The sequence below is a fragment of the Asterias amurensis genome, chromosome 1 (genome assembly GCF_032118995.1).
Source record: "Asterias amurensis chromosome 1, ASM3211899v1".
NCBI lineage: Eukaryota > Metazoa > Echinodermata > Asteroidea > Forcipulatida > Asteriidae > Asterias > Asterias amurensis.
Window position 1 is genome coordinate 15,688,179 of NC_092648.1, and position 24,744 is coordinate 15,712,922.

Sequence of the window (24,744 nt, forward strand, 5' to 3'; positions counted from 1 at the left end):
CTTTACATGCATTTGACATCACAACCCTCCTTTCTCAGCGATATTCGCAAGTGAGTAGAGTACAGTTCAACTGCTGCGAATTATTCGTTGCGAATTTGTGATGTCAACATTCGCTTCGCATTCGCAGAAATATAAACCGGGCTTAAGTCAAAAGAGTGTGTGCATATCATGACATATAAGGTACAAACGTCAAAGGTACACCTGGCAGGAACCAGGTTATTCCTGATCCTTAAAGTGTGACATCAGGGCCCAATTTCATAGCTCTGCGTACCGTCGAATTCTGCACTTCTGACCATGATTCCCCTAGAATGCCTAGTAACGTGAAGTTCGCACACGCAGAAGCCAAAATTTGCCGACAACCCATGACATAAATGTATGCTTGCCGTAAGCACAGAATTCCCTGCTTTCGTAAGCGCCGATTCTATGCTTATATGGTAAGTAGACCCATGATGTACATCTTGTTCAGCATCAAGCTTAAGAATAAGATGAAGACAAGACAAAATACCTCCCTCCACCCCACATACAAGATGAACAAAGAAAGTCCATCACACCGTTTTGTTTTAACACCATGTGACATTGCTCATCTAGGATTAAAGTTCAAACTGCCAAACATGGTTGGTCCACTTTCACTATGTCAACTTTTTCAAAGCAAAAAGGCAACCGAGTTGTAACAACTCTGTGGATTAAAACTATTTTGATAAAATTACACTAAAAAATGTATCAGAACTGACAGTTTTTAAAAAATAAAGAGGAACAAAAATAGGTAAGACAAAGTCCCGTTACTGGTAGCACTCCGAGGTATTCATTTATTACATAATCCAACTGACTGTACAGTAAGGCATAGTATTCACTTTACATAAACCTCTAATGGGACAATACTCATAATCAACTCAGGTTTAGACTCAACCCAATGTGTTACAGGCATAAGTGATGCTTTAGAAGTAAAATGAATCAAGATTGAATAAATTTTGTTTTTAAAATAGACCCCAAATACAGCTTTTAAGTTAGCTATTTATAGTATCCGAGATAATTTTTGATCTACAGTCTGTTTAGGCCCGGTCACAAAGGCCTCGATAAAGAAAACGAGAGTGATAAAAATACACGCTCTCGATTGGTTGAATTGCTCCACGCAGAATACGCTTATTCAACCAATCCAGGGCGTGTATTTTTATTGTTGTTTTTGTTCTCGTTATCGGGGCCTATGTGACTTGGACTTGATCGCTCTCAGTTGCTTTGAAAATAAAAGATGACATTATTCACATGTGAAACGGCATAATTCTAATTGTTGCTAAATATCGTGGTTCTTTTTTACCCTATTCACAAATTTTTCAGCTTTATTATATCTACATGTACATATCTACCTCGTACATGACAACTACTGGCTAAACAGGTGATGGTGATTCTCCCCTCTTACCAACAATGGAAGAGTCCCGGTGTAGGCATCCAATCAAATTGACTGTTACATTCAATGTGGACTTCTAGATCCATACAGCATAATTTGCATAATCATACTCACAATTGGTAACACTTCCTAACAATTTACACTGTATATATATAATTTTGCCCCAAAACAATACAATTCTGAAAAAATTCACTCTCTAATACCTTGCGATATTAAAAGATACTTTACATGTACATTGGGGAAAAAACAAACCAAAAACACATTCCGTTTTTGAAATATATAATGACCTTTGTTCTGGGTATTAATATTTGTTATCTCAGTATGTTTACAATTAAGTTTTTAATTTTATACACATTCAACACACAACAGGGTATGATATAAAAAAGGGATAACGATCACATACCCTGAAGGGCATGCTTTACGTACAGGCATGATTTCCATAACAAAAAAAAAAGGGTCACAAAATTAATCCCTCAACAAAATAATTGGTGAAAAGGTGATGTTACAAAATATCAAACAGTTCTGCTTTGGTAGAAAGAAACTTTTGCTTTTGAACATAAAAACATCAAGTCTTTAGTAATATTGTCAAACATCAATAGAATACAGTAGTAGTAAGAAACACCTAGTGAAAACTTTAATTTCACGTTTGTTCAAAACCATTTTCTGTTATAGCTTTTAAGGACTTGTCATGTGAGGCAACTTGGAGGCAACCAATAGGACTACTTTGGTAGCAAAACAATATCTTACGATTCCCAAGAATTTTTTTTAAATGTGATTGTCTTTTCTTTTATGGAGAGTGCCTGGGACTTGTGGCCTGTAAATTGCCTCTCGGGCATGCCCCTTAATGCCATGTCAGACAGGGCAGCATTTTCAGGGCAAGTTGGAGGCAACCAACTACACAGTATGTAACAAGAACCCCGTTTTAGCAAGACACTGTTTTAGCTCTAACCAACTGTCCCAAGGAAAATAACTAGGAAACTGAATATGTATGAGTTGCCTGGATATGGTTGCCTGTACATTGCCTCTTGTGACACAACTCCAAGTGAGCTAAATGTAACTTATCTACATGATTTTTAAAATTAATATGATATCAATGATTTATGGAAGAGTAAATTCATCCTTATCCTCTAGTTTTCCAAAATACAATACACACCACCAGACCAACTTGTGAAAATTACATCAAGTGTTTTTGTGCAAACAATGGTGACTTTCCCTCGCTATTTATTTTATTTTGATCAGACAGAACGATTGTGTGAATGATTGGTAATACTGTCTGTGTGCTTTCAGAATAAAATTGATTGTTATCAAACTGTAAATTGATTTTTTTTTTTTTTCAAAAAGTCTAAGGCTTGATCGGAATAGGTAGCTACAGCTTCAAACAAGTTTGAGTGCCCACATTTAGTCGACCCGCGATTGACCACTGACTAGCAACATATATGTACAGTGGTGCACTCGCTCGAACAACTCGTTTGGAAGCCTAGTCAACTATCAGTACCTAGTATTAAACAATCCATTGCCTTCAGTCTTTTCATGGCTACCTTTGCTTATATCTTTCATTAAAGATTAATAGCGAAATCATGCCTGGTGGCAAAACAAACACATTGCAAATAGATTATGTACAGAAATAAATGTCTTTGCATTCAGCACCTTGAAATTTAAATCATATTCTAAAGGCAATATTCCAAGAAAATTTTCTTTCCAAACCCGAACCCTGGGCCAAATTTTATAAAGCTGTTAAGCAGAAAATAGTGCCTAACATATTTCTTTGCTAAGCAAAAATTGAGTCGGGCACCAACTTGATTCTGCTAAGCAATACTATTCTGGTTTTAGCAAGTTTTTGTGCTTATAGTCTTTTGGAAATTGGGCCCAGGTGGTATACAACAGATAAACTTCGTAGATCTAATCACTGCAAGACTGTCTGTCTGTTGAATTGTAGATAGATCATTCTTGGACTGAAATCTGTTTTGGAAAATTTAAATTATCATAAGATTGAAAATTATACCAAAATATAATATGCACACAAATAAAGATAATGAAGCTGATTTCCCCCAATACATGTGCTTTACAATTTAAAGCCACAAAACACAATTAGTTATCTTTATATAAAAAAAAATACTGGTTAATCTTAAGTCAATGCAATTGTTTCCCGGATGAATAGAGGTAGAATACCATTTGTTTTGGTATCCGGCATTCTCTGATAAATCGACTCTTAGGCGATATCAGTCCAGAGAATTTTCACCTGAAATTTCAACTTTTGGAGAAGAGCTTTATGTAGTTGTACAATAGTACAAACCATGTGAATCTCTAGAAACTTGACCTGATACTATGGCAGAAAAGTTCTTGGAATTTCATAATACAGGGCGATTGAAGCACTACCAAGTCTTCTGAGCAGAAAGGACTAAGGCAAGCCATTGATTACTTATTTCATAGATTATATAAAATAAAATAAAATAAAATAAAATAAAAAAGGCAAATCATTTCAAATCATTTCTGCTTATAGATGACAGAAAATACGATCAGACTTTCAGACATTTTTGGGGAGAAATATTTAGTTTTTTGTTGAAAGTAAAATGCTCTTGAGGCCGAGTTAATCCTTTGTGCTCTTTCTTTTTGAAACTCTCCCGATATAACAAAATATCTTCCAATGCCATTGAGTCTCCTCTAGTACCACACCCTGCACATTTGTAAAACAAATCAACTCTCATTGTATTGATAGAGAACTGCTGAATACCTACAAAGATGTCAGTTTTGGCAAAAACAAATCATAGACGTCAGAAAAGAATGATACAATTTTAAGCAAATTTAAATATTTAAAGATCAATCAATTTATGAATGAGATAAAAATGGTGAATCGAGATAAGCATGACTGGTTCAGACGATTTTTCGATCGCCTATTTCTTCATTCCTGCACATATTCTGAATCACAACATTTTCCCTCCCTTTCCACTTCATTTAGCAAAATATAAAACCCGAAGCAAAAGTTTTCAACAAGCCATTGTCAAGCCTTCCCGGTACTTTAAATATATTCGTTGTTTGTGATATATAGAGGAAGAAAACAAAATTAACATATACCGACCCCTCTCATGCATGCCACATGTGGCCATTTTAGGATTCAACAACTAACGTTGCATCGCTTAAAAGGTCACATTTTTCTGATTTTGACCCCCTTGCACAACGCATAAGTAAACAACTAACGTTGCATCGCGTTAAGGTCACATTTTCCTGGTTTTGACCACTTGCACAGCGCAGAACTCCTCGCAATGCATGTCAACCATTTCCACTATTTGGGTAGTCAACTACTTTGGTCATATTTTGACTCGTTAAATTGGGAACAGGATCTTATAGGCGAGTGCAAGTGTACGTTACCTTGTCTAAGAAGCTTGTTACAAACAGGGACACTGACTCCCAAAATGGCACGACCAATGATTATTGTGATGATGACATCATGTGAACGGGGGGGTCAATATTGGCATGGTAGTGAGAATGTTAATCGCTTAATGACACTATCTCTGATGTTAAGACAAGCATCTTGAACATCGCTAGAATCTAGAAACGCTTTCAGAACACAAACACACCTACTGTCTACTGCTTACTAATCAACATGGTAGTTAACAACAAAAACGGTGACAGTTTTATTTTTTGTGCTATCTTGTGAATCATAATAAATACTTTTACACTCGACAGTCGTCATCCATATAAAGTACCAGCAAGGTGAACATTGACAGTACCTGTTTAATGCGCTTTAACAGAAATTCAAGACTACATTTTGTAGGCAACTTTTGTGGACAGTACCGGACCTCTGTAAAGTGACACTTAACTCTGTCAATCAATGATAGCTAATAATTTGGATACATTTTGCTATTTTCAAGAAGACACATGCTGTAGAATATCTAATGGATAGTGTTCTAAAGTTTCAGACAAAACATAGTTCCACTTTTGAGGGAGAAGTTATGAAAAACGTAATTGCAAGTCATGGCAATACACAGAGCGCATGAGGACCTTTGATTCTGTTGCCCCTGTTCTCGGCCTTGGTGCCCCTGTAACAGTTCCCCATAAACAACTTTCAAATGGAAGTGCCCTTAGCGAAACGAAAGAAGCCTTGCCCTCTCAAAAATAAAATTCTGAGCCTACACTTCTTCCTTTATTGTTGTTGAACAGACACGTTTCTTGTTTTATTTTTGATCACCCCCCAAGTACCCTGAACGTTGTGTGCATTTTGCTAAGCATGAACTAGTGCTGACTGGTACAGTATTAAAATAGATATATAAATTTACCTAATGTTATCATATTCATTGACTCAAACATTTTTTTTCAACAATGATACATGTACACCTCCTGCTTTTTTCTCATCAGTTTTATTTTTTACAAAAGCTAATTCAGCTTCCCCAGGATTTCCACAAACACTAGATACAAATACAACTTGGTTTTGATGAGTTTGCATGTCCTTATAATTGTCCATACCTATCTAGGGGTAAAGGGTCTTTATGTATCTCCCAACACCCCTTTCTAAAGATAACAGACTGACTCAGGACATGCCAGCATGCCTCCTACAAACGCAAATTGGCTCACGACAGAAAAGTTTTTTAACACACATCCAAAATCATCCAAATGCTACGAGTACATTCCAACACCACAATGACACATTGCGATATCAACATTTTCTCCGTTAAAGACTAAGAAACATTTGAGAAACGACCGAAATTCCAAACCAGATAAACTAATTGAAACAAAGTCCGCCAATGTTGTATATCTTCTCCAAGCAACAGAAGGCAATAACACTTTTAAAACAAAGTTGACAAACAAAGCAAGTATTCTACTTGAAAGGCACCAGTCTGAATAAAGTCTTGTCCCAACTCAGAGCAGTATCAATACCTCTCCTCACTAACCCCTGGAAGGGAAGCATTTAAAAACCAAGCCGATTAGTTGCTGAAAGTGACAGTTCTGCCCTCAAGCTTGTGAAAGTGCTTGGAGGCTGCTTAGAGCATGTCAAAATGTGAGTATTTTGACGCAACCTCAAGTAAACCGTGTTTGTACACGGTCACTCAAACGCGCAGACAGTTATAGATATGTCATAAGATCAAAGAACCTGGGGTACCCATTGCTCCATGACCTCATGCCTCTTTTGAGGGCTACAATTTTGAGCGCACTCGTACAGTGGGTCGGCCACAGGACTTATTAAAATATCCATATAGTTTGATATTTAAAATGCAAAAGAAAGTAAATGGCCAGACATTTTGAACCTAGCAGAGTCTGTCTCAAAGGCTAAAATGGATATTTCAAAGTCACACTACCAGGTTTATGTTCGAGTAAGGCATTCTGGGGTGGAAAAATGGCGCAGCAAGAGCATGCACCACTGGCAACAAGGTTGGTCCAAGTATCAAATTACTCCGGAGTGCAAACTCTTTTTTTTTTCCCGATTTGAATGACGTCGGGTGTCCAAATGAACTGACATCTACTAATGAAATAAACTACAGGTGTTTTGTTATCCAATGTAATAACAAACGATAAAGCAGATCATGGCTGCTTCCCAAACAAAATTAAATTCCCTCCCTAAAAATAATAATGCAATTATCAACAACCATACACAAAATAGCTTTAAAAATATCACATTGAACGTTGCCGAACAGTCAAAAAGGGGGAGATGTCCAACTTAATGGCTGCAACAAGCAAATTTGTTTGCATTAACTATTTATATAGTACGCTATGATACAACTTCAAATTTAAATGATATTTGAGTCTTTTAATTATTTTTTTTTAGGCTTTTTTGTTTTTCTTCGTCGGTACTACTTTAGTTTTGCTTAAATTACACTTTGTTAGTGCACCTTCAACTAGTCTCTTGAGAGGAGACTAGGTAGTCTTCAGTCCGTTTGTGTGTGGTTAGCGCCCTCATCGTGTACGCATCGTGGGGAAGTTCAGACTTTCTTCTTATAAGCTGCTTGGTTTCCTTCTTTGCTATTGGGGCCTGTGGGAATTGGAATAGAAAATTATCATGATGATGAAATAATACTACCTCAATCATTCATGCATCAATTTTGTTCTGAAATCACTCTTTGCCTATTATGCCTATAGCCTATAGCCTATTTCATGCTTATCAGATACGATTAGTCTTTAAAGCTAGTTTTGTTTTCACAGCAAACGATTCCTTAAGCTGTCTCTTTAAGGACAGATAAAGGCTCAAGACTTAATGCCGTTACCATGGTTACCTTTGCTTCCTTTCCAATGTCCTTGTTCAAGTCACCTTCATAGACCTCGTCGTCAATGTCTACCTCCATACGACTGTTATCGTCATGGAAATCATTGGACAAGCGTTCAAACTACAGTGTGGAACGACACAAGAGAGAAGAAAAAAAAAATGCCGTCTTGCAAAATCAGATGGAATGGGATGATTGGGAGGGCAAGCATGAAATTTCATCTTTAAAAGGGCAAGGTCGTTCATTTTTATTTTGCAAAGAGCACATCTATTGGAAAATCTAAAGTGCAATGGGAAACTTTTGAAGGGGCACCAAGACCAGGGACGTGTAATTCCAGGCCTGGGTAGGGATAAACAGACAGGGCTGGAATTACACAGAGGCAATTGCCTTTACTGCCCTGGTCTTGGCATTGATGCCCTTTCAAAAGTTCCTAACAGACTTCAAAATTTTGCGGTGGAAGTGCCCTTTGCAAAATGGCCTTGCCCTTTCAGAGATGAAATTCCAGGCCTGATTTAAGTTATTAGAAGGGTGTGAAAAGGGTTGGGGAAACTCTTTACAAAGCTGCTGTGTTTTTTGGTTCATACTCTGATTGGAGATTCTTTACCAAGGTTCAGTTTTTATGTATGGTGCATAATGTAACTGAAAACATTGATTAAAAACTGCATTGTTCTGGAAGGTGACCTGAGCAAGTTTGGACTGATTTCACAAGTTTCTGGACACACTTTGAAACAAATTTATGACAAGTTACAGAGCCAGTAGTCACGACACGGATTTACAAATTCAATGATCAAAACCATGACCACCTTGGAACGTCAACAAGCTTCAACATTATATTTGGTTTGCAGTAACACCATTTGAAGAACGTACTTTTAGGTAGGTTATGTTTTTTGTGACTTTGTTTTGCTGTTTATTATACTGCTGAGGAGTAGATTTTTACAGAAGACTTCTCAGTTGTATAAAGAGCTGTCCTGCCGTACTACCGTTGTGAAAGGTAGGAAATCAGCCCGCATTACTACTTTCACCGAGTGGATCGAGGGGAGTTCTCGTTATTAACTTCACTGCCGCAAATAGTTATATACATGTACATGGTGTTACCGCAAACCAAATTCTCATTAAACCTCACCATGCAATGCCTCAAATCTCACACAAGCTTAAAGATTTTCGTAGGATTATTTTTGTTTACAACTACACTGATTGCTGCACACATTAACCTTGTGCTTTGAGAGTCTTGTGGAAATAATAAATTATAGGGAGCTCAGGTGGGATTCTAACCCATTACCCCTATATTCTAGAGCAAGGGCCAATTTCATAGTGCTGCTTAACAATAAGCAAATTCTTGCGCTAACCATCGCTGATAAATCTGTTTTAAGCGTAATTTGCAGGTTGGCGAAAAAATTTAGGCTGCAAGCTAGCACGTTCACCCTGAATTTGTAACTGTAACTGTAATTTGTTTTGATGCGGAAAGCACCGGAATGTTAGCATGCCTTGGTGTGTGCTTGCAGTTAGCTATGAAATGGAAAATCGCATAGTAAGCATAAAATTGGCTGTTAAGCAGCTCTATGAAATTGTGTCCAGTTGAATTAACTGCTTTGTACAGTGGCGAGAGACCAGTTTGAATCCTCTACTAAGCACTGGGTACCACAAACCATACACATTTTGGAAGAATTTTCGGGCATTACATTTTGCCCATGAAAATGTTCTTGAGTGAAAAGGCTGGCCTACATGTGCAGATGCTTCAAAGATTTTTTTTGACTTGAAGGCACTGTACACGATTGGTAATTGTCAAAGACCAGTGTTCTCACTTGGTGTATCCTATCATAAGCCAAAAATAACAAGCCTGTGAAAATTTCGGCTCAATCGGTCATCAAAGTTGCGAGAAAAATATGAAAGAAAAAACACCCTTGTTTGACAAATTTGTGTGCTTTCAGATAGGAATAAAAGACTTCTAGCTAGAAGTCTTTTAATATTTTAGTGAGAAATTACCTCTTTCTCAAAAACTTTGTTACTTCAGAGGGAGTTGTTTCCCACAATGTTTTATACTATCAACAGCTCTCCAATGCTCGTTACCAAGTTAGTTTTTAAGGTAATACTTGTTTTGAGTAATTACCAAACGTGTACCTTCCCTTTAAGTGGGAAAAATATCATGCCTGTACTTTCCATCCAGATGGTCGGAACAATACTTCCATTATTTATGCACTTTTTCACCATGCATATAAAAATGGTTCAGCTTCAAAATTTTGATTTGAAAATCTTCTGCACCCATCCTAGATGAACTTGACTGCCAGGCCATGGCACATCTGTTTAGTCGCCACCACTTCAAGTAAAATAACCCACTCACCATTGGATTTCTTTTTGCAACGTCCTCCATCTTTATCCAAGCTTCATTCCTCTTTTTTAACTTGTCTTTCTCACTGTTGGTAAGAAAAACATTTTTATAATTAACATCAAGAAGCAAATAATATGACAAAGATGGGAGTGTTCCAATGATAAAATAGAGGAAAGTAGGAGTTATTATTTTTGTTTCACATTTCTACAAATGAGTTAATGGCGTTCTAGAGCATTTACTAAGCTCCCATTACACCACCCAGCTCAAATCCTGTAAAGAACATGTTATCAATCATTCAACCAATTAATACATTTATTTCCACTCACTCAACAATTAGTACATTGATATATGGTAATCAATAAAAAAAACATGTTAGTAGTTCTCCCAAAAGGAAGCATGTAGAGAGCTGAATAATGCCTTTAGGAAATAACCTTTGAAGGATAATGCAGAAAGAGATCGAAATAAACAAAGTAGAAAGAACAAGGCCAAACTGCGAAGCAGTAGGCATTGTTCATACAGAGATCAATCAGTATAATAACAACACATGGAAATCAGTGCTCATGTTTTTAGTAATGCCAGGCCTACAGCAGGCCTAGAATTACACAGATGCCATGGCCTCTTTTGCCCCTGGTTTTGGCCTTGGTGCCTCTTAAAAGTTTCCCATAGACTTTAAGATTTTACAATGAATTTCCAGGCCTGGTACCGTACAGCAGTCAGTAATGGAGGCCTTGAATTTCGCTCTTGAAGGGGCTCAGCAATTTTGCTCTGGTAAGGGGCACTTCTATGAGGAAAAATCCAATTTGTATTAGAACTTTGCAAAGGGCACCACAGCAAAAGCAAGGGGCATCCTGTCAATTCCTGTGGGTACCATGGGTTATTTCAAGGCTTGTAATGGTTTCAAATATTGCAGGAGATATACATGAATATTGTTCTGTGGACCCCTAAGCATGGGAGGGAGGAAACCTGGTAGACCGGCACTAACTTTACACTGACATTCTCAAAATGGATGCGGGACTTGAATCAACAGATTTCTAGTCGGCAATGGGGGACAGGAAGGCTTAGGGGAACCATCGTGGTTTGAGGACACCACTCGACTTAAACAAGTAAGCAGTAAGCAGTAAGCAGTAAGCAGTAAGCAGTAAGCAGTAAGCAGTAAGCAGTAACAACCACCCACTGTACTCACTTTTGTCTCTCCTGTTTGTACTTCTGCGAGCATTCATCAAAGAGTTTTTGATTCATTTCCATAAACAGCTTCAGTGCATTGTAGATCAGCCCATGTATAGTCCTATCAAACAAAACAAGGCAATAAAAAGCATTAGACTGAGACAGAGACCAGCAAAAAAACACACAACCGCTCTCCATTTGCTGTATTTTTGACAGCGTTGAGAACCCGATGCAAATTTAACATCTATTATAGCGCGAGAGCTTTTAATGCATCCCATATACAGTTTATATCATTTTTCACTGCCTGTATGTTTTCTTTCTTGGTTCAATGGCCTAATAAATTAAAATGTTAGTCAAATAAATGCAGAAATGAATGGTTCAACACATCAACAAGCCCAATATATGTCTTTGCCGCCCCCCCCCCCCCCAACACAGCACAATATTTGGTTACACCACTAATCACCGTTTGTAACAGCTAAGCAGATTAACATTGAGAGCAAATTCTCCAGAAGCAGTTTGTATCTGAAGGGTGGATATTTCTAATGCTTACTTGTTCCAGTGAGCTTTGGAGTTCTTGTAGAGGGACGGGAACATGATCGGTAGAATGGCTGCGGCGTTATCACTTATAAGGCTCATTATGTATTCATTATTCCAATAGTATAGCGCCCTCTCTGCGACCTGTCCAGTCAATGAGAAAAGAAAAACAAAAATCCAGAATATGGTTCCAAAACTAGGGAAACACCTCCATCGGCTATGACAATCTTTTGAAGAAGAAAAAAAGTTGTTTACAAAAAATGAAAACTAGGTTTTGAACATTTAGCTGTTAAACTATAGAACCATGATAAAATCCGTTTGGTGAAACTGTCCTATCTTAATCCCCTGCAAAATGTAATACATTATTTTCAATCTACTTCAATACCTTCGAACGTGCTTTACATTTTGCTTTGAAAGCAAACCCGCTGCCACGCCTTTGCTTTGTGGTTTTGTGACTGTGAAGAATTGCTTTGGTATTCTACTTTTCATCATGGTCGATCCAGGAAAGTGAATTGACCTTTGCTTCTTTCACAGATCAGCTTTTAGCTCAGATTTAAACCGGAGGTCACATGTTCAGTTTCAACATTTAGCAAAATACAAGTAGAACGTTTAAGAAAATATACGTAGATGCTCAACGCTCATGAAAACAGGAGGAACAGTTTACAGTACCTGGAAGTGAGGGCTTGAGACACACTTTGAGAGCTGTTGGAACAGAGGCTCAATGACCTTGTTGAATTCAGTTGGCTCGATCACATCCAAAATTTCTTCTAGTTCATTCAGGAACATCACCTGCAAGAGAAAGTTGAATTGGAAGGTTGAAGTTAACTCAATTACATTGATTTAAGAGACGTGTCATTAGATTTACTGTACAACTTTCATTGAAAAGGGTTGCTCATGTGTTTGGGAAAAAAAAATTCAATGGTAGACTCCTATGATTTAATACACTCGGCGTCTACGCTTCTCCCGCCATGTCACACAATTTACAGGCAACCAGTTCCAGGCAAAGTCACTCGCAATTGAACGCTCATCTATTTTTCATGGGGATCAAAAGACAATGTTCCAAAAAAGGACTCATGTTTACTAATGTTTACTGTAGCATGCACTGCAGTTGGTTCCCTCCAAAAATTGTCTTGTGTGAAAGACCCTTAGTCCCTAGTCCCACTTGCGCACAGGCAAACTCAAACCTCCACTCAATCGTCACCCACCCCCCAAAAAAGTGTTGAAATTAATCACAGCATTCATTTTACCCCATCATAATTTACTTTCCTGCCATTCTCAAACAAAACCATGCCTTACCTCTTTCGGGCTGTGCACTTTTGGCCAGAATTTCAACAGTAGCTTTAAAACCTGTAAAGAAATGCAGAGACATACACCGGAGTTAGTATCATCATTACATTCCAATAGTTCTGTTCAACCTTCTTGTAATGATAGCCTGGAAGGTGTAATGGATCTTGCTTCCTTTAGGCTATCTGAGAAATGCTGAAGTCCATGTGTGTTAGCCGCAGTGAGTAAGCATTGCACCTAAATGTCATGGGATCTACTTGGAGTATAAACTGAAAAAAGAAAAACCCAAAACCAAAACACCCCAAACAAACAAAGCATTTCTTAACGCTATCTGAGAAATGCTGCGGTTTATGTTTGTTAGCCGCAGTGAATAATCAATGTATGCAAATGTCATAACATCTATTCGAGTAGAAATTTAAAAGAAAAAAAAAAAAGATTCACAGCTGTAAAAACAGTGTAGACCTTACTATTCTATATCACAGCATAAGTTTTTGCCAACTATTGGCTGGAAACTATTGGAAGCCATAAATGCAAAGACAAAGTTTGCACTTATATTACACAACAATTCAAAAACAGTATTGAGTTTGTTGGAAACATAGCATCCAATCATAGGATGTATTTTCTTCTGATAAAAAGTTTACAGAAAATGTTGAACTATGACACAACATGTTATTTACATGGTTGAGTGTCTTGCTAGCATTCGATCAACCATGCCAACCAGAGATGTTTGGTTAAAACCAAGAGTCTAAGTGATTATTTGTTGTATTTATGTCCATCGATTCTATTTTTATTCAACATTTTTTTATGTTGGCTACACGAAAATGATTATCCAAAAGGTCGTTGTCCAGAAGTTTTTTTTTTTGTATGTACATTTGTAATTACAGCCAATGGAAGCTAAATTTCTGTACTTGTTGATGATGCGGACAAATAACCCATCTAGTATCTATCTATAGATCTCTCTTTGCACAAAAATCCTTGTTCAAAATTAAAAATCGACAAGGCAAAAAAAACAGGTGCATTTTTTTAATTTTTAATTATGCCAATTTAAGCCCTTGAATAATAATAAGCCTAAATGAATGAACGAATGAATAAATGAATGAAAAATGCATTAACTCACTTTTTCTGTTAAACTCGGGTCCTTTTCTAAGAACTGCACAACACAATACGCTAACTGTAGTTTGGAAGGGGGGAGAAGAGGACAAACAGAGGGAAAGAAAAACAAAATAAAAATGTATTCATTGAATGATGCTGAAAAAATGCCCCATACATTTTTGCTGCAGGGGACTTTTTGGTGTGTGTAATTGGTGACGATATCTATTAATAAAGTAATCAAGTGCTAGAACAAATCGAAACAAACGGCTGAGAAATTTGTTGAGAAGGAATGATTATGTGATGCATCAAAGTCCCAACTAGGGAAGCACGAGGGAGCAATTGCTGCCACACCATACCAGAAGCAACAGCGTTCTGGGCTCTTTCGTGCTGCACACAACACACAGTACCTACGGCCCATCTGAAGGACGAAGCAATGATAGTTGAGTGCCATACTCAAAGACACATGTGTCAAGACAAGGATTCGAACCCACACTCTGCTGCCAACAACAGCGTAACTTGAGTCTGGTGACCTAGACTGCTCAGCAAACAACACTTGTTAAGAACCATCGTTGCATAACCTCTTCAAAGAGAGATGCCATTTCATCCAATGATCACACACAATGGCTCATTAGGGCCAATGTTTTGCCATTTTGTAGCAAAACATAAACCTTCAACCATCCCCTGAGGAAACACAGTCTGCTTACAGATTTCAGTGAAAACAACCTAAATCTATAAATAACAGAACATTTCCTGTCCAAAATACCAAATCAAAGAGTTGTTAAATAATTTGAAAATAATTAGTCCCACATCAGAGCAGAAGATATCCTAGAAGGAATATTTCAACTGGCCTTCTCTAATAAGAACGTCCGGAGCAGATTAACATCATTCCCATCCCCTCACCCCTGGGATTCAGGTTAGTTATCAAATCCCTATTAAGCTCTTTACCAATGCTACCAATGGTAGATAATTGGAATTTACAAATTTGCTTTTTATTATAATGGTTTTGTTATTTATCCAAAGAGATAGGGAGTCTTTTCTTTTTCCCCCTCATATTCACAGTGAGTACTGCGATTAAAGCAAGGGGTCATGTGCAAGGGGCCTAATGTAAGCCAGGCCTGATACTTAACAAAGGGCACGAAGGCGAATGCCTCCATGCCCCCCGGTGATTGCCTTGGTGAATGCTCCAGTAAAAATTTACAATTTCCTCATAGGGTGCCCTTTGTTATAGTGAAAATGTCTTGGGGCCATTACCCTTTCAAAAATGAATTAACAGGCCTGACAAGATATACGAACCAGTCAAACACCTCCTCAAATCCGCAAAGAAACATTTTCATTTGAATGTTTTTCTTTACCCTACCCATTCCCGACCCAAAACTCAAAAAGATCAAATTTTTTCTGAGGGGCATGTCACAAGAGGCAACTTACAGGCACCCAGTTCCAGGCAATTTCCAATAAGAAAGCCATTCGCATTTGATTTTTCAAATAGCTTCTTGGGGATCGCAACACTGTCATTGTTTGGAAATATCACCCACGTGCTACCAAAGTGATCCTGTTGCATGCACTGCAGTTGATTGTCTCTAAGGTCATATCCGAATTGGCAGCTTAAGCTACAGCTACGGCTGTTGCTAAGGGTGTTGCTAAGGACCTCCTATACTCCAACGCATGATGACACGGAAATCTAGCCATAGCCGTAAATGTAGCCGCCAATTCCGACACAGCCATAGTTGCCTAGAAAAGTTGCTTCATGTGACATGGCCTTATGCGCTTAGAGGCTTTTGCATTAGGCGCTATACAAATGTCTTATTATTATTATTATTTATCAGTCACAAAAACAAGATCTTATTCGTGCCCTCAAGATCACTAATCATGTTTTGTTTTCTTACCTGTGGGTGGTAGACACTGAGGGACTTGGCCTTGTGTAAAGGCATGAGGACTCTGAGAAGGAATGACTTGTGTTCCTCTTTAAGTGGTAAAGCAAACCCATTGATGATGCTGCAGAGAGAGGAGGATAATTCAAGACATGTCAATTTACATGTAATTATGGATCAGTAGGAAACTTTGCATGGTGGAAATACAATATAGAAAGGTTTGGGGTAACAGATTTGTATTTGTCCTGTTCTATACAGGTTCTTAAAGATCATTGTGTAATTGCTATAAAGATGCAAATGGTAGTAAGCATCCTGTTAAATTATTCAATCAAATAAATAACACTCAAGTTAAAAGTTTCAACACCGAAAATATGCCATTTCATTCAAATAATGTCAAGGGAATAAATTTAATCCAGAAACTTACATGTATTCACCAAAAGACATTATTAAAGGTTATTAAAGGTCACATTTTATGCCTTAAGAGATTTTTCACAAGAGAATGATCACTTTAGTTTTAAGTTCAATTTACTCTTGATAAAGACTGCTTGTTAAATGTCAGCACTTGCGTAGTTGTGAGGCAGTTCACTGGAGTCAAAAAGTCTGACTAATAAAAAGCCCTCATACAAAATCATTTATACATCATGTCTCAATTTTGTCAAATCTAAAATTAGTAGACAACATGTTACTCACAAAAGGGGGATATAATCTGAAATTGCCATGGTAATGCACATGTGGGGACATGTGCTCAGGTAATGCTTAATTGATGTAGAACCAACTAACTATGTAATAAGCATTTGTTGCACTGCATGAGTAAGGAGCTTAGAAAACAAACTTTAAAGGGGGAAGGTTTGCTACCACCTTTTGACCAAATTCTGGGAAAATGATAAAATAAAATTTGCGATTGCTAACTGCTTAGAGGGAAGGTACACATTTGGTAGTTGTCAAAGACCAGTCTTCTCACTCCTTGTTTCCCAACATGAGCATAAAATTACAAGCCTGTCAAAATTTGGGCTCAATTGGTCATCAAAGTTGCGAGAAAATGATGAAAGAAAAAACACCCATTGTTGAACGAATTTGTGTGCTTTCAGATAGGAAGAAATGACTTCTGGCTAGAAGTCTTTTATTATTTGAGTGAGAAAATTACCTCTTTCTCAAAATCTATGCTAGTTCAAAAGGAGTCGATTCTCACAATGTTTTATAATATCAACGGCTCTCCATTACCCGTTACCAAGTAAGTATTTATGATAATATTTGTTTTGAGTAATTGCCAAACGCGTACCTTCCCTTTAACAAGCAAAAGGACCTATGGTATAAATGCAAACAAAATGAGAGTCTTTCTCTCGCTCTTCATTTCGTCCATTTGACTGCTCCTGTTACTTTGGATCTCTCTTCCCAGCTACATACATACAAAAATGTTTCATATACGGCCATTTCATCAAGACCACAGCGGTTTGTGATGAAACAGAGAAACAAATAAACAAAGAGACAAAATGTAAGTTAAACCACAGAGCAAAAAAATCATTGTGGGAACTGATGTGATTTCAGACGCTTCTTGTAAATATGAAGTGAATCATCAGAGTGCAGAGATGGGGGGAGACTATTCCAAAGTTTAGAGCGGCACAAGAGAAGGATTTGTCAGCTACATCCGCTCTCCACAGAGCATAGCACAAGTCAAAACTCAGCTCAAATCCCATTTGTTTTCTATTGCCTACTGCTCAGTTTCATCCTTTTGTCTGCTATTATTAGTGTATTTATTGTTAATTTGTTGCTATTTGCCCTTTTGTTTTTTGTAAAGCGCATTGGTGTTTTTTATTTCAGTCATAAATGCACTATATAACAATAAGCTATTACTGTTATCATTATTATTATTATCTTCAAGTACGCGCTAATCCTCCAATCAGATTGGCAGAATGGAGTGGTGATAAAAACCTATATTGCACGGCTAATATCACTACCATGCGTCTTGTGTGTTCTATGTCACGCGCCAAGTATGCTTGAAGATAAATACGTTATCACACGCGCGCTCGTGGAAATACGGAAAATATAGCGCGTCTGCGTCCCATATCCAACTCGGCCTTCGGCCTCATTGGATATGGGACGCAGAAGCGCTATATTTTTCCGTATTCCACTCGCGCTTGTGTGATAACTTATATTATTTATGTGTGTATTGTCATTTTGGTCTTTGAGAAAGACTCTACTAGGGTCAATAACCACTGGTTTTTTTCAGAACCAACACAACTCAATAGCAGAGATTGATTTCAATCTCAACTGCAGCGGTTACATACTGCCCTTTCCACTCATAGAGTTAATGTATATAAGAACTAGGGGGCACACTGGTGATGCTGCTTGCACAAACCTGACGAGATCATAAGGGGACTCGGGCGCTTTTTTAGACGCGCGTTGAATATGAAGTTCACGTTTGAGTTTGTGTGTTATAACGCTCATCAATGCTGTTTCGTCAACTTACAAAATGGCCGCACACCAGGCCGCGTAAAACACAAGCTAATCAATGCTGTTTTGTCAACTTACAAAATGGCAACATGCGCGCATGCCGGGCCGCAAGTATAGGCCAGTGCGCCCTCTAGTTCTTCTACATAACTCTATGTTTCCATTAGCCTTTTACAATCATCAATTCACTTTCATCAAAGTGTTTTCTTTTCCAATGAAGCAAACTTCTCTTACCTTCCCAGAATTTCTAATAGTTCTGCAACACCATTGTGATGTTCCGTTTCGTAGACAAACCTGAAAAAGAATGTTACATGTATTTAAGTTTGATTATTTACCAGGTATCTTGCTAGTAATTTATTCGTGGCTCCCAAGTTTTTGCCACAATTTTGGAAAAACAAGGTCCAAATTCAACACAAGATGTTAAAAAGACACCCGCACACCACCTAGAGCAAGTTTGGTGACTAGAATCAACGAGATAGTGTCAATCTAGATGTTAGCCGAACACGGTGCTGTTCAGATAGCTAGTTTAAATAACTGGATCAATCTAGCCCTGCAGCACTTTTTTCTAGTCAAATTTGCAACTTATCTCAAAATGACGGAATTCTTTTTCAGTACAAGGGCTAGTACAACATGCTAATAAGGTGTGGTTTGAAAAGACCTTTCAGGCTATTTAACAATTTGTTTTCTTATTTTTCCGAAGGGAAAAAATAAAAATCAGAAGTCAGTCTAAAGTAGGAAGAAACTCATGCCTGAAAAGGTAAACAAATAATAATAATAATAATAATTTAAGCCTTTTACTTCTCAAGAACCTCTGAGAATTCATGCATGTACTGGATAACATGATTGGATTGACGGATTAATATTCCCACTTGATGATTACAGCAAACAAAAGCCACATTGATAGTTTACTTCCTGCTGTGCATACAAATATACTCCCAATTCCTTAAAAATCAAACTTAAAGGTACATCCATTGGTTTGTTTTTGTCAATGTAAAACATAAAAGTCACATGTTAAAGTTTCAGTGTAAACTCATTGAGAAAGAAAAAACACAAAAAAATTATGGTCGTATTTTCAAATCCATTCACGTTTAGCCAAGAACAAACACCATCCCTCAGAAATCTGTGAATCGATTCACTTGATTCACTTCTCAAACTTGGGGTGGAAAATGATCTAAACCGTATTACTTCGACGGAACTTTCTCAAGATAGCAAGTTTTTATGGTAATCATATTTAGGAATATTAACCAATGTATGACCCTAGCCTTAAAATTTAAGGGGGTGCCACAAGGTAAGAAGGACAAATGAGGGCACTCCTACTCATTAAGAAAGACGGTCTGCTTATTATTATTATAGAAATCAACATTTATGTCCTGCTCATCAAAATCAGTGCAATGGCCACATCTTCGTCTGGATGCAATATTGATGGATGCCCCAGTCTATTCTGATCTAACGATAAAAACGGTTGAACTTTGCTATTCAGGTTTTAATGTAATTTTGGACATGCTGAGGAATAAACCCATTTTAGAGAGAGAAAAAAATACACATACTGTACGTGAGGTGGCCTAAGGCTATGACGACGTCGATCATATGAAACTTAATTTTATACTGCCAACTTTACATTTGGCAATTTGAAATGAGAAACGATTTATTGTTTCAAAATATTACATTCTGTTTTTTCGAGGAAATCACAAATTCTATTTTGGTTTAAAATATTTCATACTTTGTTCAATTAATAACAGTCATGAATAATAAAAAAAATACCATGTTAGATTTGTTCAGAGCTCCTGAAGCAGCTTGTCCAAGAGCGGATTGTAAATTGATCATGTAAACGGAAGTTCATACATATTTGATTTTGATTTAAATCTACATACAGCTGCCAATCAGCCAGAGGTTAAAGCCATGCTAACGTTCGACAGTGTATTTGATACTCTCTGTAGGAGATTGTATTTTATACTGTTGGTGTTTGAGAAAATAAAATTAGCTGTTGCAAACAACTTACCGACCAAATGGACCGATGGTATAAATGCAAAAAATAGTTAATATCCTGGCGTTCCGACCCTAGCAGAGTCTTTCTTTAACCTTCGAGAAAGACTCTGCTAGGGTCGAAACGTCAGGCCATTAGCTATTTTTTGCACTGTTTGTGTTTGCTATAATTTTACTTGTATCCTTTCACAGGGTGACGCATTGTCACACAACTGACATAAAACACATCTTTTGACTAGAATTTTAAGCCATCCAATGTTAAAGGGAAGGTATGTGTTAAATTAACGGTAATTAAAAACTGCTGGTCAGAAACCTACAGTAGTGTTTGATAGTGTATAACGCATTTTGAGAACAACGTTTCACTTCAAAGTAATGTAGTTATGTAAAAAGACAACAGAACAAAAGACCACAAATTTGAATCTGATAAGCGTTAAGCAGATTGTGTATTCCTATTGGGGATTATTCTTCCTGTGTGGAAATACCCGCTAGATTTTTCAGGGATATCTATAAATAAATACAAACTCAGATGTTAGTCTTAAAGGAACACGTTGCCTTGGATCGGTCGAGTTGGTCTTTGAAAAGCGTTCTGGAACCGTTTGTTGTAAAATGTATATGGTTAGAAAGCTATTGTAAAAGTAGACTCAAATGATCTACACAAATATGCCTCGGAATTGCGTGGTTTTCTTTTAACCCTGTCGACTAGCACGGTCGGCCATTTATAGGAGTCAAAATTTTGACTCCCATAAATGGCCAACCATGATAGTTCGCGACATAAAAGGAAAACCGTGCAAATTTGAGTGATTCTTGTGTGGATCATTATATTCTACTTTAAAACATCTTTCTAACCATGTGCATTTCATAACAAACCATTTCAAACGCTTTTAATAGACCAACTCGACCGAACCAAGGCAACTGTTCCTCTAATGTTTCATCTATATTAAATTAATTGAACAGTTCCAAAACAACTTAAGGTTTACTTTGCCTTTTAAGAGATAAATGTAGTACACCTTACCTATAAAATATATGGTTGATGTGCTTTCTTATATAAGCTCTGAGACCAAGGAATTTGCCGTATATACGATGTAGTGTCGTCTTGAGGAAATCTCTCTCCCTGGGATCTTCACTATCGAACAGCTCAAGCAACTGAAATGACAATTTTTCATAGATGTTTAATTTGCATGGGGGGACAAAGAATATTCATTTCAGTTATACCCTTACATCGATGTTTGTAAGCATTGTACACTCAGTACTTTCCCAAGTTCTGTGAACAAAATGAGAATGAAAAATATAAGGAACATGTTAGTTATTATTTAGCTCAGATAGTGTGGTATCAAGGCTCATCTCGATACCAATTAGCTTCTAGTCCGAAACATCGCTCATTTTGGCCAATGGGAAGAGGAAAAGATGAAGGAGCAAAAATGAGCAATTTTATCAATTGCAGAAAACCAACAAAGAGCAATCTACACCTTGTCAGTCTTCTAAATTCTGTTTCTCTCTTGTATAGAACCTTTCTTTAGGTTGGACCATTCTGGATTCAAATACATAAAATATTAAGTTAAAATCTTGTAAGATTTGGGTTTATTTACTTTGAAAACAATTACTTTCCGGACATCATGGTGGTGTATCAACCCTAGTTGCTCAGCAAAATGTGATTTCAAAATACAAATCAGGGTTCTTCATAGGATTCATTAAACCTACAACAGGTTGCACTAATCAACTATTGCTATATACTCAAAGTAATTATTAGCACAAAACCTTACTTAGTAATGAGTAATAGGGAGAGGTTGATAGTACAAAACATTGTGAGAAACAGCTCCCTCTGAAGTGAAGTAGTTTTCTAGAAAGAAGTATTTTTTCATGAATTTGATTTCGAGACCTCAGATATAGAATTTGAGGTCTCAAAATCAAGCACCTGAAAGCACACAACTTAGTGTGACAAGGGTGTTTTTTCTTTCATTATTATCTTGCAACTACAACGACCAACTGAGCTCAAATTTTCACAGGTTTGTTATTTTATCCATATGTTGAGATACACCAGAGGTGTGAAGATTGGTCTTTGACAATCACAAATCATGTCTAGTGACTTTAAGATACTTGATAAATACAAAACGTTTTCCATAAGTTAGACAAAATGTCAAATAACAAAAGCTCATCCGCTCCGACAAATTTTGGTTTACATTATACTCATTTGAGAATTCAAGTGATATAAAGGAAAGGGCGCAATTCCTGTTTGTTTGTGTAGTACAGTACAAAACAGTGTTTTCAATTCAATGAGTGCATCAGAAGTTTGTACGTCATAGAATTTAAAAAAAAACAAGCAACAAGCTCCAAAGAATTAATTTCGCTCAAATAGTCATCCTTTGGAGATTCATATTTTTTAAATTACTTCTTCATGAGCAATAGACCGGATAGATGTGGATTTTAATGTTGTCATTCCCCTGTTATTTGATGCACTTTACTGAATGAACACAAACAGCCCTTTGTATAACATGTTGAAAAGTTGTTAACAAGATTTCTGCCTACGCTGTCCTAATGACGTCATCAGCTTACAGTACAACACAAATCTCATCACAATCAGACACTCACATTGTACTAAATTTCATCTTGAGCAATGGTGTCGAGTACTGTCCCACCTCAAACGTGATAAAATTACAAAGGGACAAAGAGATAAACAGATTCATATACACTGATGAATCTATTAAATTGGTTTTTGATTCGAGTTATAGCGTATCACCTCTTGATATGAAATAATGTCAAAGACACATTTTTCATGGATGTTGAGGTTAGACTCTAGAGAGACTTTTTTTGGGTGCTTATCTAAAGCATTGAAAAAAAATTCCAGTTTTGTTTTCACTGGTGTGGGGGGGGGGGTGGAGGGAGAGGTGAGGGAAATCACAATAATGTTTTATTCCTTTTCATGAATTTTGTTTAAACATTTAGGAAATCTGTGTATTTGCTGATACATGTGGGGGAAAAAATCACACATATCCGAATTTATTTGTTTGCAGTGTACATATCCTGTACAGCAACAGAATATCTGCAACAATAGAATAACTGATCTAAAATTTATACGATCTCAAATTTATACATTAAGTGGGGGCAAAAAACAAAGATCAATCATCAAGAGACAACAAGCGTCTTGTTATTGTATATTTAAGCAGAAATTCTATAATGGCCAGTTTATCTGGAGCGCAGCTCCTCAATCAACATTTGAAGGAAAAGATAGACGAACGAGTTACACACATGTACCGACACAGGGTCCCCAAGTAAAGCCTCCAACATTCACAAGTACTTGTTGAATCTCTCAAATGTCAACATCAAGTACAGGGACTTGATACTCTGTCTTCTACTTATATACCCTACAGAGTATATAACTGATAGCGTCCTTACCTAAGAAGAAACGCAGGCTCTACGGGACCGGACGGCTTGACCGGAGTGAGATGTTTGTATTCAGGAAAGAGATAGAGAGGCTTGTCATATGGACTAAGGCTTCAATTTATTATAATATACTGATGTGTGGCGAATCTAGGATTAGATGTTTGTTTTCCTCCGAGGGTTTTCATCATCATTCTGTAATCTTTTTTTCTCTCTCTTGTTGACTAGTTGGATTTTGAAGAGAGAGTTATTTTTTTTAAAAATCAGCGCTCTTTTTTTTTTAAGTAAAAAAAAAACAAAAAACAAAAACATTTATGGCTTTTTAAATGCAAAATACTGTCTATCCACTTCAATCTGTTGTGGACATTTTTTCTTGTTTTTTTCTGGTTGGATTTTGTGGAGAGAGTTATTCAATTTATTCTGTGCTCTTTTCTTAAGAAGAAAAGAACAACAATTATTTAGGGCTTTAAAAATGAAAACTACAGTCTATCCACTTAAACCTGTTGTGGACATTTTGACTTGTTTTTCTGGTTGGATTTTGAAAAGAGAGTTATTCAATTTATTTTAAGCTCTTTTCCCAAGGTAAGAAAAAAACACAAATCATTTATGGCCCTTTAAATGTAAACTACTGACTATCCACTTCAACCTGTTGTGGAAATTTGTTCTTGCCCTTTTTTAAAAACAGTTATCTTCCCCGCTCTGACGTCACATGCATGTACTATCTATCAATGGTCTGCCAGTTTGGAAGTCAAATTGTACGCTTAGATGCGGTGAGTGGGTAAACACAAACGCATCGTACATGAGTACAAAAGTAGAAAGTGGCTTCAAAGAAGGACAAGATTGATTTATTGTGTTGATGACGCCAGGTGAAACAAGTGAAATGGGTCAATACTTTAGGGTCAATTCTTTTCCTTTGAAAGTGCTTTTAAAGGTGGGGTCATAGATTGTTTTTTTTTTTTTTGTCAACAAATGTTGATAAATACAGTAGGGGAAAAAAGTCGCATGTAAAAAATTCAGCTGAATCAGTCTGTACTTGCTGAAAAAAATAATAACTGTCAAGGTATTTTCACAAGTTTG

General features: G+C 37.0%; 1 protein-coding gene across 3 annotated transcripts in view; it reads right to left on the reverse strand.

Moving 5' to 3' along the window:
* Window positions 1-778: 778 nt before the first annotated feature.
* LOC139947296 (serine/threonine-protein phosphatase 2A 56 kDa regulatory subunit delta isoform-like) overlaps window positions 779-24,744 on the reverse strand; it is a 59,077-nt gene continuing 35,111 nt past the window's right edge. For 2 of the 3 annotated variants that reach the window (XM_071945194.1, XM_071945200.1), the window contains exons 7-17: window positions 21,305-21,435; window positions 18,544-18,603; window positions 15,877-15,985; window positions 14,019-14,072; window positions 12,914-12,964; window positions 12,287-12,406; window positions 11,634-11,761; window positions 11,103-11,204; window positions 9,932-10,004; window positions 7,606-7,716; window positions 779-7,364 (exon numbers count right to left, since the gene is read on the reverse strand). In XM_071945194.1, coding sequence (XP_071801295.1) covers window positions 7,227-7,364; window positions 7,606-7,716; window positions 9,932-10,004; window positions 11,103-11,204; window positions 11,634-11,761; window positions 12,287-12,406; window positions 12,914-12,964; window positions 14,019-14,072; window positions 15,877-15,985; window positions 18,544-18,603; window positions 21,305-21,435 — 1,077 coding nt within the window. In that variant the 3' untranslated portion in view covers window positions 779-7,226. The remainder of the gene's footprint in view (window positions 7,365-7,605; window positions 7,717-9,931; window positions 10,005-11,102; window positions 11,205-11,633; window positions 11,762-12,286; window positions 12,407-12,913; window positions 12,965-14,018; window positions 14,073-15,876; window positions 15,986-18,543; window positions 18,604-21,304; window positions 21,436-24,744) is intronic. The other variant, XM_071945208.1, reaches the window with a different exon arrangement.